Raw genomic sequence first — 24,177 nt, 5'->3', positions numbered from 1 at the left:
GTGGGTTACCTGGTGAGCACTTCTACACTGTACAAGAGGGCCTGCAGGGACGTGGCAAGGGCAGCCATAGCAGCAATCTCCTCACGAGCTGCTGTCACGGTCTCCGCTTGAGAGGTTTGTCGCTTCAGTTTCTGCAAGTAACAGGGAACCAGTGCTTCCAAGACCATCAGCATCTGGAGACTGGAAAAATAACCAATACTTTGTCTGGTTTATTTTGTCAGTCCTGAAACTCATATCAAGCAGAGGCTTAAGTTTCTATCTGAGGACCCTTGGATGTCTCACAAGCAATTTCATTGCTTCTCACTAGATAAGCAGGCCAAAAAACCTCTTGGATCAGGGACTTCAGGGAAAACTATCTGATGCATGAAACAATAATAATAAAAACGACCTGAACTTCTGGGTATCTTCTGAATATGGCATCCATTTGCAGAAATTGACTTTCCCTTCCAAAGACTCATTCTTCTCTAGTTCCCTCTTGGAAACCAAACTTTTTGCTTTAGCAGCTTACCTCCCCTCTCTGTCTTCCTGGTTTTTTCCAGCTGTCTTTTTCTCCCCCTCCACTGCTTCTCTGACAACAGAAACCTGCAGGAGACAGTGTGATCCCCACTTACAGTTTAGGTGTTGCTACTCAGGCTGCCATCTAACTTAATGCTGCAGCTGTCAGGATTTGGTGCCCTAGAAAAGCTCTCAACACAGGGAGAGGATGGGCCTCACAAGAAGCCCTGTTCTTGGAATGCATTCCTATATCCTCTGCCTCCATTTGTCAGCCTTGCTCAGCCTTGCTTTTGCATGCCATGTGCAGCTTTTATGCCTTTTCTGACTCTGCACAAACCAAGAAAACAGATTAGCACCTTCTGAATGATTCAGGAGCATAGGCCACCACTGTCACACACAGCTTGATGGCTTCACTGATTGAAAAGGTCAAGTCTTCATTCCCATAGCAGAAGTCTGCAGGAGTAAAGCAATATGAGAAGACTATCACACAAACATACTGAATATGAAAGGAACTAACACACTCTTTACTTTTTCCCCTCTTCAGTTGGCTGCTTCTCATCTTAATAATACCTGATAGACTCAGTTTTTGACAAAAATCTGTCTATATAAAGGAAACGTGCTGCAGTCCCACTTGCACCCTCCTGTCCAAGAACTCAGTAGGTGAGAAACAGTTCTCAGAAGGTCATATCATCGCTGAACATAAGGCCTACAGCTGCTGCTGGAGTCCCATTTCATACATCACCCATCACAAGCAAAATCTTAAACTCATACATGACAAACACACATGTCAACTTAATGACAATTTTTATGCTCCCTCGCTTTTTCCTAGATGTTTCCACTGCACTAAAAATGATGCTGATACACCAGTGATGGCAGAAGACAGTTTACGTATAAAAAAATCAAGCCCATTCTATACTGGTAGCCACATGGGCACAAAAGTGAGTCTCGTTTGCTAGTGATTTGGGAAAAAAATTTCAAAAGCATTTAAGTCCCATATTACAAATATTATGGTGGATATAATTAGTGCCAAGCATCAAGAAACTTGAAGTATTCAAATAATAATATTTGTAATACAACTGTAGTCCCATTTATAGAAGTTACTTTGGTATACAGGAGCCCAAAGTTAAGGGCCCAAAGCGTGTAAATCACTTCAAACAACAGAAATCCAAAGACAATTCTGATCTTCAGGTGGAAAATACCAGGCACAGAACTTGGAAATTTTCAGATATGTCTTTGAATAACCCTCCACAGAAAATACGAAGATTTTATATAAATGCTTACTGCAGTCTACAAAGAAGAAGAAATATCTTCCATTTCTGTACCATTTTATACTATAACTTGTGATATAATTGTGCAGAATTGTAAAATCCCAGTACGCAACAAAGCTTTAACTGTAAGGCTAGACAGGCTTCACAGTTCATCAAAATAAGTATGGTTTAAGGGAAGTGCAAATTTGGAAAACAAGTTGAAGATCCTTATAAAAATCAGCAAAATATACTTCCCTGCAAATCACAACTCAGACTAATTCTTAAATGCTGCATTGCATGGATAAATATCAAGAGACAGAGTGTCCTGGATACATCATACAGCCATATATATTCTGATTTGTGATAAACCAACATCCCCCTACAACTCAGCACTACTGAATGTCTGAATGGCATCCATCATTTTCTAGTCATAGCCTGCCCACAGGAGAGTATGCCTTTGTTTCCTGCCCACATGGAGCAGAGGAATTGACACTGATCTTGTCAGCATGATGCAGTTTATTAGGCATCTTTATTCTTCACCCACACATGATAAAATTCAAAATGCCAGGGGCTAGTCTCAGACTAGCAGGCTCAAGGCAGAAAAAGTAGCTTTGGAATAAAATAAATTAATGATTTCCCTCCTGCAGAAAATACCGAAAGGATGGTGCTGATAAAGCCAATCTTAAAAGCCTTGTGAGGCATAAGAAACAGATATGACTGCATTCTGGGAGAAGAAAAGGGCCCTGAACAAATCATGCTGTATCACAGCATGTTGAATAAATAAACAACAAACCAGAATTACGAAATAAAGAGTGTTTTGCTGTTACCTAATGACTTGAGAGGCTTTTCTGCTTTCACCAACTCTAAGATGTCCAAAATGTCTGGAGTATCTCCCTCTAAAGACTGCAGCAGGTCAAACAGGCACTGAGCTGACACTCCTTTGCTGGTTCCATTGTTTGAAGCATCCTGTTTCAACAACAGACATTGGTGGTTGATTTTCTGAGGGCCTGTGAGCATCCCAGGAATTTTTATCTGGAGGTGTGGGCAACCTTTTGTTTTGACAAAGGGCTCACATGGAGTTCCAGAGTTTACAGCTATCAAACAATAAGCCTCGCCTAGACGCAACAGATTGATGCTACAGTGGAAGGATAATCTGAAGACTACACACAGCTTTACTTCCCAGAAAGGGCAGATCTTTGTTGCCCTGTCAAGGAGAAAGATGTGTGTGCTTACGATGTATGTGCAGTTAGATTTGGCAGTCCCACTTCAAACTGAAACTGCATTAATTTGTTTTAACTCACTAAAACATGAAAAAAGTAATTATTTCAAAACATGGTTAATCCAGTCTTATAGTTCACATGTACTAAAACTTGGCACTGAGCTTTTAGTTCCTGTTGTTGACTTCTAAGACAGGATTTGCATTTAAGGATTTACTAATCATTACTGTCCTTTTATAACATATTTATACACTGAAATCTCAGGAGGGATCACATTTACTAGCCTGGATACTGCTGGCCCATTCTCTCATCAACCTTCTCAATCAACTGATGAACAGAAGTGTGCAGAACTAAGTTCAAGAAATGGTTCTGTGCAGCACCAAGTGCAGTATATGCTCAGTCAGAACTGTGCTGCTGCTCCAGCTTTTTTCTCCTTGTGATCTCTGATGGGGGGCTGGCTGCATATGCAGGCTTCCCCATGCTGAGACTAGGGAAAGGCCTTTACTCACAGGGAACTCCAGGAGAGGGGCCACACTTGCAAACAGCTGCAGAATAAAGGGCTTGCGATGCAGAATGTAGAACTGGCGGCAGGCAAACTCAATTGCTTGGCGTAGCTGCGGGTTGCTCTCATAGTCAGCATATACCTGAGCAAAGGAAAAAAGAAGTACAACTCCAGTGGAAGGGCTCTTTATCTCCTACCCCAGACTGAATTAACTACAGCCTTGTCATTCCTGATATGTTTGCCTAACATGTTTTCAAAGATGGAGACTTGACCAACCTCTCTGGTAATACATTTCAGGGACAAGCTGTCCCTAGAAAAAATGTTTGCTTGTCATGCTTGAACCTTCTCTGTCACAGCTTTAGTCAATTATTTTTTGTCCTATGTATCAGAGGTAGATTCCTCCCCTCTCCTTCCTAGAAGCACCTTACTTGTTTGAAGCTAGTTAGTGCTTTCTTCCTCAATCTTCATCTTTTTCAGTTAATCAAATCCCAGGCCTTTCAGTCCTTTCTTAGATGATGTGTCTTCTAGATGTACATCCCTGTTCCAGTCTGCAGTCTCTTCAGTTAACTGATGTCTTTTGTGCAGTGTCCACATCTGGACAGAGCCAGCACTTCAAGTCAGGAGTGCTGCTGATTGGAGCAGCAGAATTATTCCATGTTTCTTTCACAAGATACAAATTTGTAGAGTCACCCCAGGATGGCATTTGCGATATTTTCTTTTTCTTTTTTATCCTTCAACGGGACAGTGTTGATTCATGTTTAACTTCACATCTATAATAACTCCTGCAGAACTGCTACTGAATCAGCTTCTTTCCTTCCATAGTTACATGACTTATTCATAAGTAAGGACCTACACTTGTCCAGCCTAATCAACATAGTCTGTTCTTTTCTCTTTTTTCAGACTGCACCTCCAGTTTCTCAAGATATTTGAACTCCTAGCTTGTCCTCCAACACAGTGACAGTTCCACCCACTTTCAAGATATTTTAAGGCTCCTAGAGTGGCATTTCCTTCATGGCTGGCCACTGAAGCATGCAGCCAATGTGTTGCCAAAGATGTGGGATTTGTTTCTCAGTTATGTAAACATTACAAATTGCTAGGAACAACTTCACTCTGCTTCCTTCTTCCGTCCGCTTCAATTGCCTGTCTGCACTTCTCTGCTGGTACAAGTCTGTGGGAGGTTTTGAGTGGGGGTAGGCAGGATATTTTTTGCTATTTGCTGGCAAAAGGTAATGCTGAGATTTTATGGTACTGCAAAGGTCACATTACAGCACAGGCCTCTCGAAGGTTTCTCAAAAATTATTAGCATGAAAGACTTCTGCAGAGATGAATTAAATTCTGAGTAGCTTAGTAGGCTGAAGAGACTAGTATGTGTTTAATACAGTCAGAAGCCTCTAGCATGCTTATGAGGACAGTCAATCACCATGGCCTGTTACACTTGCAATATGTCATTTACTTGAGAAAAGGGAAATAATTAATTGTATATGCATTTCACTAAGGAAAGCAGAAGAACCAGCAACAAAAAGAGCCTTGTAAAGATATGTATATGTATGCATTAAGAATTAAGATACTAGTGGCTAGTTCAAGCCCAGAAGTGGTAGAAGAATTTGTTTGTGATGACCACAAACCAACCGGCTGATTTTGGGTGCCTGGAACAGAGATGTGAAGATCCGCAAAAGCAAACAAGCTCAGCAAAACTTGGGTTTTCATTTCAAATTGCTTTTTTGCCTCCCAAGAGTATATTTTATTTATTCGGTAGTTGACAATAATTGGTAAGGGGGGGAAGACAGGGGATAGAAAAGAATTACAAAACTAATTTCTCTCAATATGGAAAGTGGAAACGAAGGGAGAGTCCACAGGGCTGAATGGTTACTGCCAAGTAATTCAAATTAAGTTATTAAGCTATTTTATTTCAAAATGTCTTGTTTCTAATGAATAAATTCATGCACTGCAGACCTGGATCTAATAACTACCTACCTAACCATGTAAGGCATGATATTAGAGTTTTCAGTTACTAAAGAGTTTGTTTAGATAGCAAAATTCATCACTGGTCCTAATTATTGTGGTTTGTTAACTATGTCAAAATGAAAATACATAGGGATGTCACGGTCATTGCTTCTTTTACAGTAACACTAGGTTTTTCCCTATTTGCATTATAATATTAAATCTTTTGGTACCATCTTCAAGCCTTGCAGAAATAATCTTTCTGTCTGTCAAAGAACTATATTGTTTGGGGTTTTTTTTATTTTCAGTATCTGATTTTTGTCAAATGTCAACAGAAAAAAGGCATACTTGTACACCTCAAAGTGAAGAGAAACTCCGCCTCTAACACTTTCAGTATTTGTCATCATTCACATGAAAAGACAACATACGTTTTTCATAAACATTTAGTGTTATTTTCTGTTGCTATCTAAATTGCAGATAACACAATTATCATACTTAAAGAAGTGAATATAATTTAATTTTGACCAGCAACTAGCAAATCCAGATATTTCAACTATTCCCCAAATTTCAGCCATCCCTGGAGAAAAAAACATTGAGGGAGACCTAAGGTCCAGAAATCTCACATTTCTGTGTGGAGTACATAGTAAGGGAAACAGACATTTATTTACTCAACTTAAAGAAAAAAATGTAGTCATTTACTCAAGAACAAAAGGGAATGTAGTCTCAGGAATGCTGATTTGGGCCATCCCACTCTGCTCTGTTGTCTTCTTGGGGCCCCCACAATCTGTGATCTCACCAGGACTCAGCCGTTTAAAGTTTCTCCAATAACAGTCAGTCCTATAAAAAAGTTCTCGCTTGCAAGTCTTCCCTCATATTGTTCATGGAAATAGCTCACCTGCAACATGCTGGGGAGGACCCACTGGTACCCGCTGAGGGAGAAGAGGTGGTTAAAGTGCACAGCTGTGTTGATAACTGTGGCAGCGTACTGCCTCAACAAGGCACTGTCCTCGGGGTGCAGGATCAGGGCACCGTTGAAGACGTTCAAGAACAGCATGATCTCATCTCCCCAGGGAAATTCGCTGGGCATGCCAAGGAACATCTCCTCCAGCAGCTTAATCCACAAGCTTTTCTGAAGAGTGTCCAGACCAAAGAGCTCTTTCCCAGCTGTGGGGGAGAAGAGGCAACAGCTATCAACTCTGTCCACCACAGCCAGCCTCACAACATTCCGAGAGGCCGAAGGCCTCTCAAAGAACCATCCCACAACACTGACCATTGTTCTGCCTTTTTAAATTGATTTCACCCATCCTGTACTTCTGGAAGCACCCACAAGGCTTGAGCAAACCTTGACTGAAAGCAACACATATCAAGATGAAGACTAATGAGTATCACACAGCTCGTTAAATCTGCCCCCAACTGGTTGGAAATTCTCCTTTTAAAAAGAGAAAGTGGATCTGAGCTTTTACATGCATCATCTGCCTCACACAACCCGAAGAGCTGTGTGGATTTATGCTGAATTTTTATCCTTCGGGTGTCACGTACATTACAGTACTTTGATGCAGAGTTACAATAATGCTTCTAAAAGCAAGTGCCTTTAGGGCCTGTTACAGAATGAACTTACCATCCTGCAGCAGTGGCAAACAACTCTGAGCAATTGTTTTTAGGTGCAGATATGCTATTGGACACAGTATTCCAGCTGTAGTCTCATGCATAATTTTAATCCATAATTATAACATCCTCATTTGGGTCCAAAGAAAGTAGCTTTGTCTGAGGAACTCTAAGAGCAAAGCCCTTTCTGCTGTTGTGCTTACAAACCAACAGCTACGTATCATTTTCCCTAGGAAGAGATTATTCAGCTTTCAGTAACACTACAAACCTGTGTGTTCCTAAGGCAAATGAAGTGCCTCCACAGAAACCTTCTAGGCCCTGTACAACCTCCAGAGAAAGCTGTCAAAAGGCCATACCTTGGGGATCACTGAAGAGTGAGAACTCAGCATCAATGGCACTTCGGGGAAATGAAGGCAAGCGGAGGAGGTCCTCCTGGAGCATAGATACATGGGACTGCTTGTGGGCAGTAGGGATCTTCTGTGTCAGTGATATGAGGAACAACACCCGTCCCACCTCTTCTAGCTTGCGGGTGAACACCTGAGAGAGACAAAGAGACAAGGATCAGAATGCACTTTTCTAGGTTAGTTTCCATGGCTTTTTCTGATGGGAGGGGTACTGCACTCATGGCCCAGAGGATTCTGTTGAAATTTACAGGGCTAGTGTTGCACCTTTTTGCTAGAATTTGTGTGACCACTGCTCTTCAGCCCAGCTCTGCAAAGATGGATCATGTTTGTAAAAGGGATTTTAAGAACACTTCCTATGTCAGTCTTGCGGAGGACCCTGAGTGGTTGTCAAACACTTTGCAATGGTGCCATGCAGTCTTTTGTAGATTAATATAAGCTTTGCCAGTGTGAGCACCAAGGTGGTTAGAAGCAAACCAACTCCAAACTGAAAGCCATACAGTTGCAGTTGCTCTCTGCAAGGTCTTAGACTATAGTCAACATGAGTTGGAATTGTTACCTGCCTTCTGGGTTGAGGTTGGCTCGTGTTGGGCCATAGAAAGTGTATGTATAGTTGCAAAAGAAAAGTAGTCAATGAAACAAAGCCGACCAGATTCTGAGTTACTGCAAATGAGCAGAGCCCTGCTGATTTCAGATTATCACTTCTGGTTTACACCACTCGATAAACCAAGTTCCACTCCGCCAGCCTCCTTTGAACTTCTGACCAGTAGGACTAGTCAGGCTAGCTATTTTAGTTTGATGCTAAAAGTAACCGTGAGACAGAACGATGCTCAGTAGTAGAAGCAACTGTCTTTGGAAGCCGTTTTGAGACAGCTCTTAGCTACTGGGATGAAGCCAAAACTTGAAGCATGTGATTTAACATGTGACAGAGCTCAGCTTCCCACATCCTGCAGTTGCTCTGACCTTGCTCTGAAGTGCACTCAGCTTAGAATTGGGTGCTCAATCAATTAACAGTAAAGAAAGTACTTTTCCATGGATTGCTGCTCTGTGGGTAGACTCTACAGTGCTGTTTTCTTCCCTGAAGTTGGATGTTGTCCAGCAACTTCTTGCATGACTACAGAGAGGCTTGATTTAAGTTTTACCTTAGAAATGTTTTGGCCTTTAAGTACTCTAAATAGAAAAATGTGGAATGCAAAATAATGCCCTGACAAAACTGGACAGGACATTTTAATCTTTTTGGGTAATGCAGGATATATTAAACTCATTTATTTGATATTTGGGACACATCTCCTAGAACCAGAGTGAGAATATTTTCTGTCACAGAAGCAACCAAAATGATCCCAAGTAATTTCAGATTTTTATAGACTTTCTCCTGACAGATGTAGCATATGAAATATTTCCCTATTCTGTATCGTACACATATGAGATGGCATTAACTATATTCTTCATTATTTTAGCTGCTAGTACCTCTTAAGCAGCTTTATCGCTGCATTTTATAACCATGATGATATTTTCCTGCACTTGCACTCACATTGCTAGGGACACAACAACTACAGTAGCTGGTTTTTGGCTAGAAGACTACAACTGTTAATAACAAACTCATCCTGTTAACCACATCCCCCCACCCCTCCTTTTTATTTCCTGCTTATTATCATCCTTCGCAGATACAGCTAGAGCAAATTTTCCCTAAACTCTCAACTCTCTGCTACTGAGAGCGCTTTTGTGGAAGACAGAGTATGTGACTTCTACAGGTAGAATGAGCTCAATACCGTTGTCTTACTGCCTAAAGAAATTATGTCTATAGCGGTTTGAAGCACATTAAAGGCACTGGCCTGCCACTTTAGTTAGGGTTTAGTTCCTAAAGGAGAGCTCGTGGGAGCTGCAGAACATTAGCAGTACTGGTCATGAGGCTGGAAGACAGGGAGAACAGTGCTCTTCTGAGGGCAGATATTTCCCTGACAAAAACAACTTGCCTCTGGGAGTAGCTATGGTAACAGACTAACATCTGAGAGCAGGACAAGGAAGAGAGACAGGTAACGTCCTCTACAGTGAGAAGACACAGAGGAAGGTAGAACAGATAATTCTTGCTCCACAGCCAGAGGTCATACTAAAGAAAGGGATAACCAACATTTAAAACTGATACAAGTGGAGCGCTCTTCTGGCCACGTGTATGAGAATGCAAAATGATCTGCTTAAAAGAAGCTGGCTGGAGAGAGGGGGAGGGAATTCACATTGCATCCTTTGACTCTTCTTAAAATACTATACACCTGTCCAGAGGCACCAGGGCAGATTTCATGCCAATTGCTGCTTCTCCAGCAAAGCTCTCTATGTGCATGCAGCATGAGTGAAGGCCTTTAAAGGGAAAAGAAAGGTTTATTTACAGGGTTTGTTTCTGGGCAGAGGTGTTTGGTGACAGTGAGATACCTGCTTCTGAATGAGCTCTTGACCCTTTTCTGGATGCATCTGTACCAGGTTGAGCTGGGGAGAAACTGACCTCCGGAAAGGATAAATATCACGGACGTAGGTCTGCCAGGAAAGGAAACAAGTGTATTTTAAACAAATGTAATCATAACAGCATCACTCAACTGAACTGTATAAAAGGCCCTTTAGCCCTTTCTGAAGCTTTTGAGTAGGGACTTTCAGACAGTGTCAGGTGTCACGGAAGAGCATAAACAGAAGAGAAATTTGCTCTTTTCTAAGAAAGCTAGACATTAATGACTTAAGAGCAAGGGACTCCACTTCTACTTCTCCTCTTCTGTCAAACTCCAATCTTTCACAACACACAACTTAAACACCCAAAATATGGTGGCCACAGGACAGAATTCTGTCTATTTATGGGCTGCTTCTCTCCTTTAGAGAACCCGGATGTTTGAAAAGAGGAATGATGGAAAGAACAAAGTCATCTGGATCTGACCTTTGCCCTACCTTGTTGTAATGAATAAGATTCCATCGCTTATCCATTAAGAAGTAATGAGAAGACTGTGTTTCAGGTATGTTAAAAAACTCCAAACACTCCTGAGGAGGAAGAAAGAAAAACATCCTGTTACTTATTAGCTGTCTTGTATAAAGACCACAACATACAAAAGAAGAATATCCAGCTAATAAGGCACAAACCTGCATGCCTCAGGCAGGCTGGCACACTGTTCTGGCATTAATTCTTGATTTCTTTTTTAATCATAAAGTACATGAGTATGTTTGTGATAATCAGGGTGTGCTGCTATCACAGTCCTGAAAACTGATGTTACTGATTTCGATGTCTTCATATTGCACATACTTGTCTGGCTATATGAGCCTCATGGGTATTGCAGCTTCCATTTCCATACTATGTATATATCAGCCTTTAGTGATAGGTGATGCACAGAGACACTAAAGTTCTGATCCTTAAAAGCACCAAGATGTGTGATTCTCATTGAAATTTAACATAGTTGGACAAACTTAAGACTTTTACAAATCCATTTTCTATCTGGCTCAGTTAAGGCCACCCAGGAAATCCTTGGCAGAAGGGGGAACTGACCTTACATCTCCTAGATCCCCAAGATATTGTGGCTATTGAACCATCATTTCCACTCTGACCTTGACTATTCTATTGTCTTGAGTGTTGATAAAACCGAACAGGTAAATGATTTATGTATTTATCCAAAGGACAGTATACAGCAAATACCCAACAAGCTGCAGTGTCTGCAAATGTAGTTGCATTTCTGGGGTTTTGGCTGTCAGTGAGGTCAGGGCATTTCTATTATCCTTTAATACGGGACCCTGTTTCTTGCAACCAAGGTATCTCACAGGGAGATAGAAATGCCTGTCAGCAAATCTTCCCTCCCCAGCACTGAAACAGGATGATCAAGCAGAATGTATTGCTGGCATACAGGTATGGCAGGTAAAGGTATTATTAAGCAGTTTGTCCAGTTCAAAAACTCACTCCTACCTTCAGAAGAGCCTCAAACTGTGTGTCCTCATGGACTGGTAACTGAGTTGGGATGTCACACTCATTCTGTCCATGCACGACAAGGGTTTTTGTGCCTAAAGGAAGAAAAGCAGTTGCATTCTCCCTGGCCTCTTTAATTAACTCAATCTCAAAAGACCACCCATGAAGGAAAAGCAATATTTAAATTCATTCCTGGCCAGACAGACAATGTCAGTCCTGTCTGGAATCCATTATGTAGTGTTAGCATAGTCTCACACTTCCACAGTTAATGAGAAATCGATCTGTTCCTAAAGGATGAGCTGGCTTTAGCAGCAACTGTCACTCTGAAGAAGGAACAAACCTAAAAGGTCAGATCTGTTTTTCAGCAAGATATCTCTTGCCTGAGTCATGACGGCCTAGGCTCACAGCATGCTCTTCTTGGGCTCTCTCAAGACTTAAATAAGAGGTTGCATCAAATCAAACAGTCTACAGTCTTACAATGATCAGCCAGCCAGCCTTTCACAGCCCAGCTGGCACAAAGCTCTGGGTGGAAAAGACTGTTCTAAGTCACTTTTTGTTTGCTTCTTTTAGAACTCTTAAAGTGGCTTTCTGAATCTCAGGAAATTAGAGGTGGAATTTACTGACTGAACCCTCAACTCTAGGAAAACTGTCTTAGAACATGCAGCCATTTGTAGCAGGTCTTTTTCTGATCCAGTTTGGATGGATCTCCCTTTTGGTAGAGTAAATCATGAACTTGGAAGCGAAGGAGATTTAAAAACTAGTTTCTTATACCTGGCATTGAGGCAGTCACCAGCAGCTTCACCTCACATTGTTCCTTCTTCATAGTCTGTTTGAGATCCTTGAAGAAGAGTCCTTCTACATAGCCTACCACTTCCCAAAGGAAGGTGAGTGTGGCAGAAATGGCATCCATGCCCCACTCACATGGAGTGCGTACAAAATACATGATCAGTCCGACCTGCAGGTAATAAGTAAGAGGAATATCTGGTTATGCACACTCTTAAGTGTGCAGAGCATTGTATAAACACAGAACAATATTGTTCTTCTACCTTTCTTCACTCAGAGGGATAAACTCATTAAACTTACATTCTGAAAGTTTATACATAACTACAGAACAATCTTCCTTCTTCTAGAGAGGATGAGGGTGGGGGACAAAAAGTGCTGTTGCAGCCCAGCCTTAAAAGCTATTGTAGAAAAGGAAAAGAGAGAACCTCTGCAGTTAAGAGACCTCCCATGCCTTCTGTTCTGGTGTGCTGCCACACAGACAACACCCAAACAACAGAGGGCTCCCAAAACAGCACACATCTTGTCTGGTTCACCTCCTAACTGCAGGAAATGCATTTTCCACGATCTTGAAAGAAGTTGCTAGATTTGCTGCAATAGTACTGTCCAAGAGCAAAGCACTTTCTGAATCAAAATTAAGTAAAATAATTAAAGGTTTCTGGCACTGGGATCCTTCTATTGGTCTACAACTCATTGTCTGTGGTTCAATTCAGAAATCCATGACAGGTTGCTTGGGGATTTAATAAAAATTTAAAGGCTCTTTTTCCTCTCCCTAGAAGGACTGAAAGACTGGTGTAAGCCTGGTGACTTGCACCCACAGACAGAAACAGATATGAGCTATATAGGAAAAGTTAAGAGCATTTATTTCCTTGCAGACTGTGACATTAACTTTTTAGGACACATACAGGCAGAGGTGGGATTCTGGCCTGCACAGTGGACCCACAAGGTACTCACCAAGTAGTTAAAGAGGATATGAGATGTCTGGGCAGGGAAGTCTCCAATGTTCAACAAAAGCTTCCTTAACATATACATCAGCTCATCCTGGAAGAAGAGCAAATTTTTTTTCTTTCCATCACAGAATGGAGAATAGATTTCTCCCTTTTGTTCTCTCTGCCTTTTTTATTCCCTTTTCCATACTACCTTGTTCAGCTCTGTCTCTCGGTGCATGAAGTAGAACTATATGCTTGTGACTGCTCTCGCATTTCCCAAAATAAGGCCCAGGGCACAGCACCCAGGTCAAGGTCTTTCTTTTTTATCTCAGAGAGGCTAATACCTCCTACTGCAATTTGTACTGACTGTAGGATCCTGATTCTGCACTCCTCTCCCTGTGATAATCCCTGTGTGATTTAACAAATGACTGCCTAAACGATCTGTGAAATCTAGTTCAGCTCATCTCAATAGCTGTGGTTGCTGGGTAGGAGGTGCGGGCAGAGCCTAACTTTTCTTCCTTTAGAGGCTGCCTGTTTTAAATGTAGAATAGTACATTTCTTATGGTGTGAAGGGAGTGTAGACAGGAAGGAATCTCACTGTCAGCTAAGGACAGACAGACTGTCTCCTAAATTTCTTCTGTGGCCCTCATCCTCTTAACCCAGATTTGAGCTAGTGTTATGGGCATGAATATGCATAGGACAACCCATGCCAATGACACATCTGCTGAAAGCTTCCAAGAAAATACCCCTGTTTTCTGTGTTCTATACTCATGGTTGTAGTAAGCCTATGAAGAGATGGTAAAACAGCAGAACCGTGATAGCTCAGAAGCCTCTGAGGCTGAACAGCATATAGCTTCCTTCTCAAAGATACTTAACAAACAGAAGGGAATCTCTGAACTTAAATAGAAGCTTTGAGGACTATGGTTGTGAAGTCTCAGGAACAGCAAGGCCACTGAGACCTGATTACTCAAGGAACCAAAAAGCAGCCTTTCCTGGCCTTTCTCAGGGTTTAATATTAATTTTGTAGTCAGTTCTAAGGTGGTTGCTAGGAAGATGAGGACAGTGCTATGACTGATATTGTACACCAAGCGTGCAGTTGAGAAAGCAGTATGAATAGTCTCACTGCCTTTTACCCAGTCAGAACTGGTATGTCTTTCTTCCATAAAGCTTAGCCATGGCACTAGAAAGCAGTCTAATATGCTACCGAGAGACAAGGCCACCCCCATCTTTCAGAGAAAGCTGAACGGAGTAGCATGGGTGAAGGCAATATTGCCTATGTTAGATAGAAAGGGTTGGGCTTCACTAAGCAGCTGTCCAAAGCTTGGCTTAGAGCAAGTCAGATTCTTAGTGGTGGTAAATCAGCTTTGTCCCATTTATATTAGTAGGCAACGATTGAAGCCAACTGATGATATGGCCTAAAAGACTTTGAGCTACATTATAATAGCAAATGTACTTCTCCAGTGATGGCCACAGAGTGATTCTGCTTGCAGCTGTGCTCCACTGCTCTAAGCAATACATACACCCACTGGGGAGAGGAATAATTCACCTGTCGGTTGCTGATTGTGAGCTTCTCAAGGAAATGGCGCAGAACTGTAGAGGGGTCTTCAATTAAGCAGTTCCACAGGACCTGCTGAGCAACAGCGCTTACTGTAAAAGAGAAAGAAAACAGTCAGAGCTGTCTCACTTGGAAAAGCCTTGAACTGGCAAATTGAGATGCAGAAGTTCATAACCTTCTACCACAACTGTCGTGTTTTGTATTGAAACACACAGGAACCTCGTTGATGCACTAGGATTCCTGGTCACAAGTGCAGTCATCTCAAGCAATAATGAACTTTCCCTAACTACTGATGATATGACAGGGAACACTTCACCACTGTAGTTAGATGAATATTAAAGAAATAACTGTTTGGATTCACAACTCCAGATGGACAAAACTGGCAATTAAAAACCATAAATTTATGTACTTTTTGTTGATGCATAGAAGTTTAATTTCATGGTGATTCATTGAGTGATTTTATCTGGTATTGGCCAACGGTATCAGAGAATCAACAGGGAATTGTGTTGATGATCAGCTCCCCACAGTGTAATTAATGGCAATCTTGTGAAGATTCACAACAATAGAGAATTATTCATTGTTTTGTTTTCACTACTCAGTTCCTGATCACAAAATGACACATACATTATTTAGGTGGTTGACTACATCCACCCAAAACTGAATAAAAAATGTAACAGAAAGTTAACTGTGCAACTAGCTGACATGATGAGTGATGAGAAGTGAAGGAAGGGCAACAGTCCACCATCTATAAACATTTTAGAGAAACAAATACAAATGCAGTATTACTTTACAAATATATCACAAACCATAACTAAAGTGTTCAAGCTCTGTATAGGTGGCTTTCTGTTTGTCATAGGATCAAAGAAATGTTGGTGGGAATAGACCTCGGGAGGTCTCCAGTCCAAGCCCCACTTGGAGCAGGGCTGTCACTTACACCAGATTGTCAATCAGGGCTTTCCCTAGCCAAGGCTTGATAATCATTGTGGACAGAGAATCAACGGAAATTGCACTATGCTCCTAGTTATGAAGTTCCTTCTAACTTGAACTTCACAAGTTGTAACCTCTAAATTAGAGTTCCTTTAGTTCTTTGTTTCCTTTTCATCACACCAAACAAGCCCAGCTTCTGCAATCACTCCTTACAAAACACCTGGTTTGGGTGTCTTACCATCCTGGTATCCCCCCAATAGACCCTCTTCAGCTTCTCAATAGCTTTCTTGAACTGGGGGCATTTTAGGGCCCCAAAAGAGGAAAAAAAAACCCTGAAAACCAAACACAAATAATGGAGAAGAAAAGGAAAACCCCTACAAAGTCACATTTCTGTTGTGAATCTGCGTTCAAATAGCCTGTGAGGTTTTAAAAGATTATTCATTAACTTTTTAACAAACACATGTAACAACATATAGCACAGAATACTTGTAGGAAACAAGAACTATGAGCAAATACAAAGTTGTGTTACACCTCTTTTCCACTTTAGTTATGGCACTTAACAAATGTAAGCCATTGTTCAAAGTGCTGACAGGTTCTGCCACCCTGGAGCAAGAATCCCTTGAAGTTTAACTTAGATCAGTACCAGCTACTCCGTCCTCCCGGACTTCTCCATCTTCCATCAAATGGACAATGGGGAGCACTGCTGCACAGATGCATGCTGGAAACACAGCTTGAGGTGGTTGTGGCACATGATGGTTTGGAGTATGCTCTGTAGTGTGTTCTTCATCTGGAACATTAAAAAGAGTAGAAGATGAGTATTAGTGAATAAGCTGTGGTATTCTCCAGGCAGGTTAGATAAACGTTTATATTAGGTTCTGTACAAACAGAACAAAGTGATAGGCTGACTGATCACTGGTCAAGTAGAGCAGATTTACTGCTGTTTCCAAGAAGAAACTTGAGACTCCAGCCAACTTCTTGATCAAGAATTTTCATTGTAAATATATATTTTTCCTATTATAATTTCTTTTCTTGTAGGGAACCCTTTTCCTTTTTGATGAAACCCCATTTCATCACCATTTTTCAGCTGGAGTGCTTTCTGTGGCACTAGTCTCTAACTGAAACATGAGAGGTAAGGGAGGACATTGTGACAGCAGAGGTGAATAAAACAATGCAGGGCAGTAATTTATTATAAAGTGGCTCAAGGTTGGGAATACATTCCACAGAAGGAAATGCCACCAGCTTTATGGGTCAACGGAAAAGGCTTACAGTGAATGAAATCCTAGAAAAGGATGCTCCAAAGTGGAAGTCAACCCACCTTCTGCACTGACGGCTGACCTCACTGACCAGACAGAGCCACGGCGGAAAGAATAGTTCCTATGAGATGTGCTGGAGGTGCAGGAAGGGCTCACGGAGAGTCGGCGGGAGGCCAAGTTGGCAACTTCTTCTACTGACAAAGAGAATAGGAAATGTCAATCCAGATCCAACTGACAGACTTCAGGGAACTTTCTGAAGGACACTTACAACTCAAATGCAACACTGGAAATACAAGTCACATAACATTCAAAAGGCATAATTTAAAATCTGCGAAGATTTGTCAGATAGGTAATTTTCTCATGCTTTGGGAACCAGCAGAGCATTGTTCCATAAGTGTTCGGTGCTTCAGTGAGTCACGTTGTAACTGAGACTGCTCTACACTTCTTTTCATCTGCATCCTGTTAACCACCATGGTTTCTGGTGCTTAGTTTTTCCTAAGAATTGGGACTTCGGCACACAGATTTCCCAAATATGTCTAGATCCAAATATCACTGTACTCACCTAATGGCACATGCTTTGGAATGCCTTTAACGAAATCTTTGTGCTCTTTTGCCTGAACCAATGAAAATCCTCACTCAAAGCTCTGCATGACTCATGTCATGTAACTTTGGCTGTCTGAAAGTTTAGTACTGAGGTTGAGCTGGTCATCTAGGCTCCCCCACTAGTCACCCTTATAAAGGCAGAAAATTCCAGGGGCAAATCATTCTATCCTAAGCTATGTGTCTTAAGACAAGTACTGCCAAAGGGTGATTCCTCCCACCCTTTAATTATCAAGGGGTTAAATTTAGGAAAGACAGATTTCATTCCTAGTGTTGAATAATCTCATTGTGTTAAATCCTGCAAGATGCCAGGAGCTTAGAGATGTTAAATGCTGGCAAGTTCCACTGAAGCTGTTGGCAGAGGGGTAAGGGGCACACAGGGAGCATTCAATTCGTCCAAGGTTTTATGTTTTTCTTACATTAATTTTTAATTACACTTTTTCTCAATGACTTGGACTCTTCAACAAATGCATGTAGTTGTGACTTTCCTAACACTAATAATCAATGTTCCTGGACATCACACCCCTGAACAGTGCCCTGTGTTGGTGGCAGGTGCTCTCTGGTTCCTGGAATGCTGTTCCTGGCCCTGGAGCACACCTTCTTCTTCCTGCTCTGAGCTCGGTGTGCAGGTTGGCTCGTAGCAGGCCTCCTGCGTGATGGGGATGGCAGTGATGAGACTGGCTTCCCGGCCCAGACGTTTCTTTTCTTCCTCCTGCTGCAGATTCTTCAGGATGTGCTCTGCTCGCTGATGGGAACGTGATACAGCTCTGGCTGAAAATGACTTCTGTCAGGAAGAAAAGAGAAGAAACAGCCTGAAGCTGTTAGCTCAAATGCACACATCTTGCATTTTCTGCCAGAGATCTCAGTGACATTCAGTAACTCAGTTTCTAAATACAAATCAGCCTAGTGCTAGCTGAACAGAGATTCACCAGGAGACTTCTCTTGGAGCTATGTCTGCAATAAAACTTGGTGCAGACTTCACCTAAGAGAGCCAGTGCAGAGAAAACAGTTCAAGTGAACTAATCTTCTCTTGGAGAGAGAACGGCTTTGTGCTCCTAAGACCTGAATCTCTCACAGGCATATGATATGCAGTACAGTACCTTATTGAACAAACAGAAATGCCTTATGCTCATGTAGAAAATTCTGTATGCCCTACATGGACTGTGTACTAGATTTTTCCCAGCTGAGGAAGACAAGAAAACCTCAGAGTTTAGTCCACATCTTTTGGCTTAACTTCCGCCATGCTGCTACACAGAAAAAAAGGGTGTTTACTCTCACAATGTCTGCTTACCGACTGATCTTCATTTATAGGATCTTGCACACTCCCGCTGCACTGAGGGACCCAGGGGGGATCAAACATTGGCACAGATGGCATCCCCAGGACAGGAGAAGGCAGAGTGAAATTTATACTTGGAGGAGGGATCTAAACAAAACCATGAAAGACATTTTGTTACAGCAGACTATTATTAATGTCAGTACTGCTAATTAAACATGAGCCCAGATACCTAAGACATTAATTACTTCTGCAAATTTTTGCCAATCCCACATCTCACTACAATGTAACACCATGTATGACATACATTTCTTCCTTTCTCTGATGTTTTTCCTGACCCGTGTCCCCATTATACTCTCCCCACTTTATACTGGAATTCTCCATATCACTTCCCCCACTAGTGTGACTTACACAACCATTTTTTTCTTTAAACAGATTTTCAGGCAATTTCATGGCAGTGTGTCATTACACATCTATCCCACAAGGCAAGCTGTTAACCACAACATTGTCTTTCATGTGTCCTGGCTACCTTAAAGATCTGTTGTGCTCCCTCTTCCATCCTTGGCCAGACTTGATACCTAAACCTCCAGAGTGTGTGAAATTTGAGAATGGCATTCAGTCTTTGCACTGTCTCTGGGTGATGAAATTCAGACATCAGCATGTCAGAAACTGCCTCTGGCACTTTCACAGCACACAGCAGGAACATGGCAGCTGCAGGGAGAGAACATCTGATCAGCCATTTTTCTTAATAATGTGTTTATTTGGCAGAGAAAAACTGCAGTTGTACAACCCCCCACCAAAAGAAACCTAATCTTGGCTCCAGAAACGAGATCAGACCCAGTGGTACCAGTCTGGTAGTCTGGTCTACCAGACCCAGTGAAAATTGTATTGCTTCATGAAATCAAGCGTGTGTGATTCCACCTTTGGGAGCCACACAGCGTTACGTGTGAAGCTTGTAAAAGCTTCTGAAAAACCTGCTTTTAAAATAAAATACAGCTTTGTTCTTCTCACTAAAAATCTCAGTCATTGACTGGTTTAAAATAAGAAGCATCTCTTGAAGTAACAGGACTAATTGATTTCACTCCAAGTGATTTCTGTGATGATTAATAAAGGCTGGTTTAATAGAAGCTCTGCCTTCCCCTCAGATCAGGAGGCAGTGCCTCAGTAGAGGTCTTACCTGTCCATTTTCATGGATGAAACAAAAAAGAAAGGTTCTTAGTTAAATGGGCCCCATGCAATGATCACAATATGCCTCCAAGAGTTGCTATGAATTGTGAGACAAAGGACCAGATCACAGTGGAAAACAGCACGCCAGAAGCTGAGCTGGTCCGTAGTTGTTTCAATGGAGCATATCTGAATATAAACAGATACAGTCAAAGTTCAGCCTGATGAAGATCAATTCATTTAGATGGTGTCTGAGGGACACTGAGCAGGTAACAAAAGCAGAGGGAAGTGTTCCTGTGGGAGTGCAGTGGGTGTCAGCAAGACCATGGCTTCTTTGATCAGTACATCACCACAGGTCACTGGAGACAATTTCTCTAGGTTTGGTTGCTGTGCCTCCACAGTAGAAAGAGGACATTTGCCATCGTGTTTGCCTCAACTTATTCAGAAGGTGCCGGGCATGAGAGCTGTGCTGATGGGAGGCAGCCTGAACATTGCAGAAACACAAGGCTGCTCTTGTACTGCCTAGGTCCTGCCTTGCGCTGCGAAGACTCCCGTTTCTGCTCCAGATCTGACCCTCCTGTCTCACCAGTTCAGAGAACTTTTTACTCTTGGTCTTTTCAGTGTAATTATGTCAAGTAGGACTGGTGAGCTCATACTGAAGTAACCAAAAAAAGAAATACAGCCTTGGAAGAGGTCAGTAGATGGTGCTGTTGTACACCAACACATCTTTTTATCCAGCTTGTGGCTAGAAACATTATGGGTTTTCAGGTTTTGACCATGATCAATGTAATTTATGTTCGGGCTGAAATAACTCGCTACTAAAAAGCTACTACAGACCCTCAAATGGGTTTTAATCCTTTCTTCAGGAAGGGGAGAAGGAGGAAGATGAATCTGAGAGGCTGCTTTGGAGGAGCAGCCAGCTAGCAATCCTCAGGAAGAGGAGCAAAGCTTTGTTCCCTTCCCTGCGAGCCATGGTAAGTTTTTCATAAGAGAGGAACAGTATCGAAAATTAATCCCCAGAAAGTTCAGGTAGCTTGTTTCTCTTGTTTTGCTCCTTTCTCTTCTTGTCTGCACATTTGGCCTGGAAAGGGGGAAGGGGAGGGCACACAGAACTGTGGGCTGAAGAAGTGCCCTGTGCGCTGGTAAAGCAGATGGAAAGTGAGAAAAGCATGAAGAACATGAGACGTGGAGTCAAACAATGGACTTCAGGGCAGAATTCATTGCCAGCTGTGGAAAATGAAGGACTGGTAAACTAGACTGAAGTGTGATGAGATGTTTGAGGAGCACTTCAAAACTCTTGCATTATTATCAGCTTTTGTTAAAAATGCCTATAATTTAATCTTCAGTGTAGGAATACCTGTGATGGCTTCCTTAGGTGTGCAAATCTGGGGAAGATGGCAATCTTTAAGCCATTTCCTTGGGTGCTGGAGGAGGAAAAAGGTAGAATTTGAAAGTTATGGGAGACTGGCTTACAAAGTAAGTTGATTGCTTTAATTTATGCCTTATTTGAGCAATCTGTGTATTGTGTGTGAGGGATGTTCACAGTTTCTAGGGTTGGGGCTCATGATTTCTGAACATCTGGTGTTAGCACACACTGGCTGTGAATGTTTGGACAGGACAATAAAACTAGAAGGGAACTCCGGAGTCACATCGTCTAATTCTTTTCACAAACACAAGTGCATTTTATCTCTTTTCTGGTGGTTAGAAATCTTTTGTTTTCCAGATGAAAAAGGTCATAAAAAGTTCATACTCATCTTTATGCTACCATGGCTTAAATAATTCTTCCTCCGTGCCTGGTCTGCTGTATTTATGGAGAGCAACAGTATCCCCTCCCAGTCTTCATCTGAATCCATTCCACAAATATCCTCATCATACAGACTCTTCATTCTTCCTTCTGTTCTAATAGTCTTTCACTGTACCTGTCCCATGGAAATGTCTCTTTCTTCAGCGGCCAGAATTGTGCATGGAAGTTCTGTGTTCTAGGTAACTATATAATGTTCTTTATGACAATATTAATACTTCGAATCTCTAATTAAATACCTCTTCTCACACATCCTGACTGTGTTTATTGTTTCCACGGCTGAATTCTGCTCATTAAGTCAATCACCATCTGGCCAAGTGATATACTCTGAACCTATAACAGTTCCATGGGAGAAGATCCAAGCTCATAACAGAAAAAAATCTTATTAGTTTGCAAGAACATAATCTTACATTTCGTAGTAATAAATTTCATCCCATGTTTGGAATTTCTTTTTCAAGGTAATACTCTGACAGGTATATGATGTTCTAATCTTCTATCTTAGAGATGACTCTCAACAATGTGTCATCAGCAAATGTCATCTGCACAATTTAATACCAAGTGGAAATGGAATATTTAGATAAATACCATACCATAAGACTCATTATTGAGGAACATTGCTGTCTCCATGTAACATGAGAATTTTCCTTTCAGGGTAACAGAGGAGCTATGACACTTCCACTCATCGCCTTTCTCAGTTTTTGTCTATCAGCCCTCAACTGGTACTAACAATTTCCATGAAGCAACATACAAAATACTTCAGTAAACTCTGGACAGATTACATCATTGTGTTTCCTCTGGCTAGAAACTCAGCTAAACACAAATACTAATTTTGATTCTCTCTAATCACCCACGACCAGGGTCTGAGAGATCATACTTCTGACCACCTCTTCTGTACAGGACACAAAAACACATGAAGGTCTATGAAAACCAAACAGCCCCCAAGAAACCCTTGGTGCCATTCGGACTCCTCCACCACAAAGCTGTCTTCCAAGGCCCTGTGACCTACTGCGAGTTATGCAGCCAAGGTAGCTAAACTAAGTGATTTTATTCTCTTACCTGCTGCTCCAGCCATGTGCTCATCCACACTGAGCAGGAGCTCCCATGCTGCTGGCTGGATGTCCCCATACATCTCTTCTGTGAGGATAGGAGCTGCCTTGATTAGCAGTGACAAAGGTGCAGGGGAAAGGCTCATTACCTGCAAAAAACGAAGTCATGCCTTACAGCCGAGTTGTGCAAACTACCCACAGTGAACACACTCAGCAATTATACCCTAGTTCTGGTCTGCAGATTACCTATTGATAGCTTCTAGTTTCAGACATTTCACATAATGTTCCACTTAAGAATGTAGCTTTCAGCCTACAAAGAAAAAGCAGTGTTTGCAAGCTATTTCCTTGAGTCTTGCTAGTCATTCATGTCACTAAAAGACTGATAAAGAGGATAAAAGGAAAGCTGGAACTCTCCCAAGGCAGTGCACAAACACTGATACAGATCCATGAAAATCTCACAGACTGCCAAGAACAGGCCTGTGAAGAGCCTCTTGCTTCTTCAGGAACACCAAACAAGAAAGAACAAAGAAAACTGTTGCTGAAAACTGACAGGTTGTATTTAAACACATTTGTGGATAGAATTTTTTTTAATTTTTATTTTTTTTAAATCCCCAGTTTTGATGTATGTGTTGCTATGGGAAGTCAGAGATGCAGACTGTGATTTAACGGAGCTACACGTTTAAGGGATTCTTTGATTGGGTCACCTTAAGAGGCTTAAATTTAGTATTACTCAGCTGGGGAAAGCATTCGGGGCTGAACTGATTGATATTCAAGAACAGTTCTTCACATGGGCTTGGAGATCCATGTACATTTTCCTTCCTGTTGCAGTCTAACCTGACATCTATGCGTCAGCCTCCCCAACTAGTGTACAGCCTAGTCAGTACCTGGTGCCTGATGTATTTTAGCATTCCAGAGTCCTTCTTCCCTTCCAAGTTGATATCAATCACTCTCTTTTTTAGAGAAGGAGTTCTCAAGCATGATTTGTCTGAGCACTGGAAGGAAAAAAAAGAAAGTGGGGTTCACGGTTCAGTTTCCCAAAATGTGGAAAGGGAGGAGATCATGTACAAGCTCACATGCTATAAGGTGTCTAGTACCAAAGTTTTAACACAAAGCCTTCTCCTGTGCTGACAACAGGCCTAGTGAGATGACATATCTCATCCAATTTTCTTCTCTTTCAATGCTTTTCTGAATAAAAGCTTAAGGCAGAAGCCAATAAACCAAATGAGGAATGTGAACATGCTCTGTGTAATCTTCACAGGTGGCACACCCATATACTTCAGGAGAACAGTACTTTGAGCAGGTTAGAGGTAAAAAGCCTACAGCTTCCCTCTAAAAACTTACCAGCAGAGCTGTTTAGCGTGTACAATGATTCCTCTCAGCTACATTTTTCTTCTTTTCTTCCTCAAAAAGCATAAGTGACAACATATTTCAGGACTTAAGCTCATGCCTGCCCGAGAGTTGTCACTAGCAGATTGACAATGACTGTGATAGGTCCTTTTTATGTTCATTACTCACA

At 41.7% G+C, this 24,177-nt stretch overlaps 1 protein-coding gene across 5 annotated transcripts in view; it reads right to left on the bottom strand.

Annotated features, from left to right (window-relative positions):
• UNC80 (unc-80 homolog, NALCN channel complex subunit) overlaps positions 1 to 24,177 on the bottom strand; it is a 133,126-nt gene that overhangs the window by 34,808 nt on the left and 74,141 nt on the right. For 4 of the 5 annotated variants that reach the window (XM_026853077.1, XM_026853078.1, XM_026853080.1 and 1 more), the window contains 19 exons: positions 23,546 to 23,653; positions 22,672 to 22,810; positions 19,180 to 19,361; positions 18,669 to 18,800; positions 17,975 to 18,161; positions 16,840 to 16,971; positions 16,168 to 16,311; positions 14,589 to 14,689; positions 13,068 to 13,154; positions 12,105 to 12,288; positions 11,334 to 11,428; positions 10,334 to 10,423; positions 9,833 to 9,934; positions 7,364 to 7,544; positions 6,298 to 6,566; positions 3,469 to 3,603; positions 2,570 to 2,708; positions 852 to 948; positions 10 to 180 (listed from right to left, as the gene is read on the bottom strand). In XM_026853077.1, coding sequence (XP_026708878.1) covers positions 10 to 180; positions 852 to 948; positions 2,570 to 2,708; positions 3,469 to 3,603; positions 6,298 to 6,566; positions 7,364 to 7,544; positions 9,833 to 9,934; positions 10,334 to 10,423; positions 11,334 to 11,428; positions 12,105 to 12,288; positions 13,068 to 13,154; positions 14,589 to 14,689; positions 16,168 to 16,311; positions 16,840 to 16,971; positions 17,975 to 18,161; positions 18,669 to 18,800; positions 19,180 to 19,361; positions 22,672 to 22,810; positions 23,546 to 23,653 — 2,675 coding nt within the window. The remainder of the gene's footprint in view (positions 1 to 9; positions 181 to 851; positions 949 to 2,569; positions 2,709 to 3,468; positions 3,604 to 6,297; positions 6,567 to 7,363; positions 7,545 to 9,832; positions 9,935 to 10,333; positions 10,424 to 11,333; positions 11,429 to 12,104; positions 12,289 to 13,067; positions 13,155 to 14,588; positions 14,690 to 16,167; positions 16,312 to 16,839; positions 16,972 to 17,974; positions 18,162 to 18,668; positions 18,801 to 19,179; positions 19,362 to 22,671; positions 22,811 to 23,545; positions 23,654 to 24,177) is intronic. The other variant, XM_026853079.1, reaches the window with a different exon arrangement.

The sequence above is a fragment of the Athene cunicularia genome (genome assembly GCF_003259725.1).
Source record: "Athene cunicularia isolate RWA chromosome 7 unlocalized genomic scaffold, athCun1 chr7_part1, whole genome shotgun sequence".
Taxonomy (NCBI): domain Eukaryota; kingdom Metazoa; phylum Chordata; class Aves; order Strigiformes; family Strigidae; genus Athene; species Athene cunicularia.
Note: the sequence above shows the minus strand (reverse complement) of the source record. Positions and strands in the feature narration are given on the sequence as shown.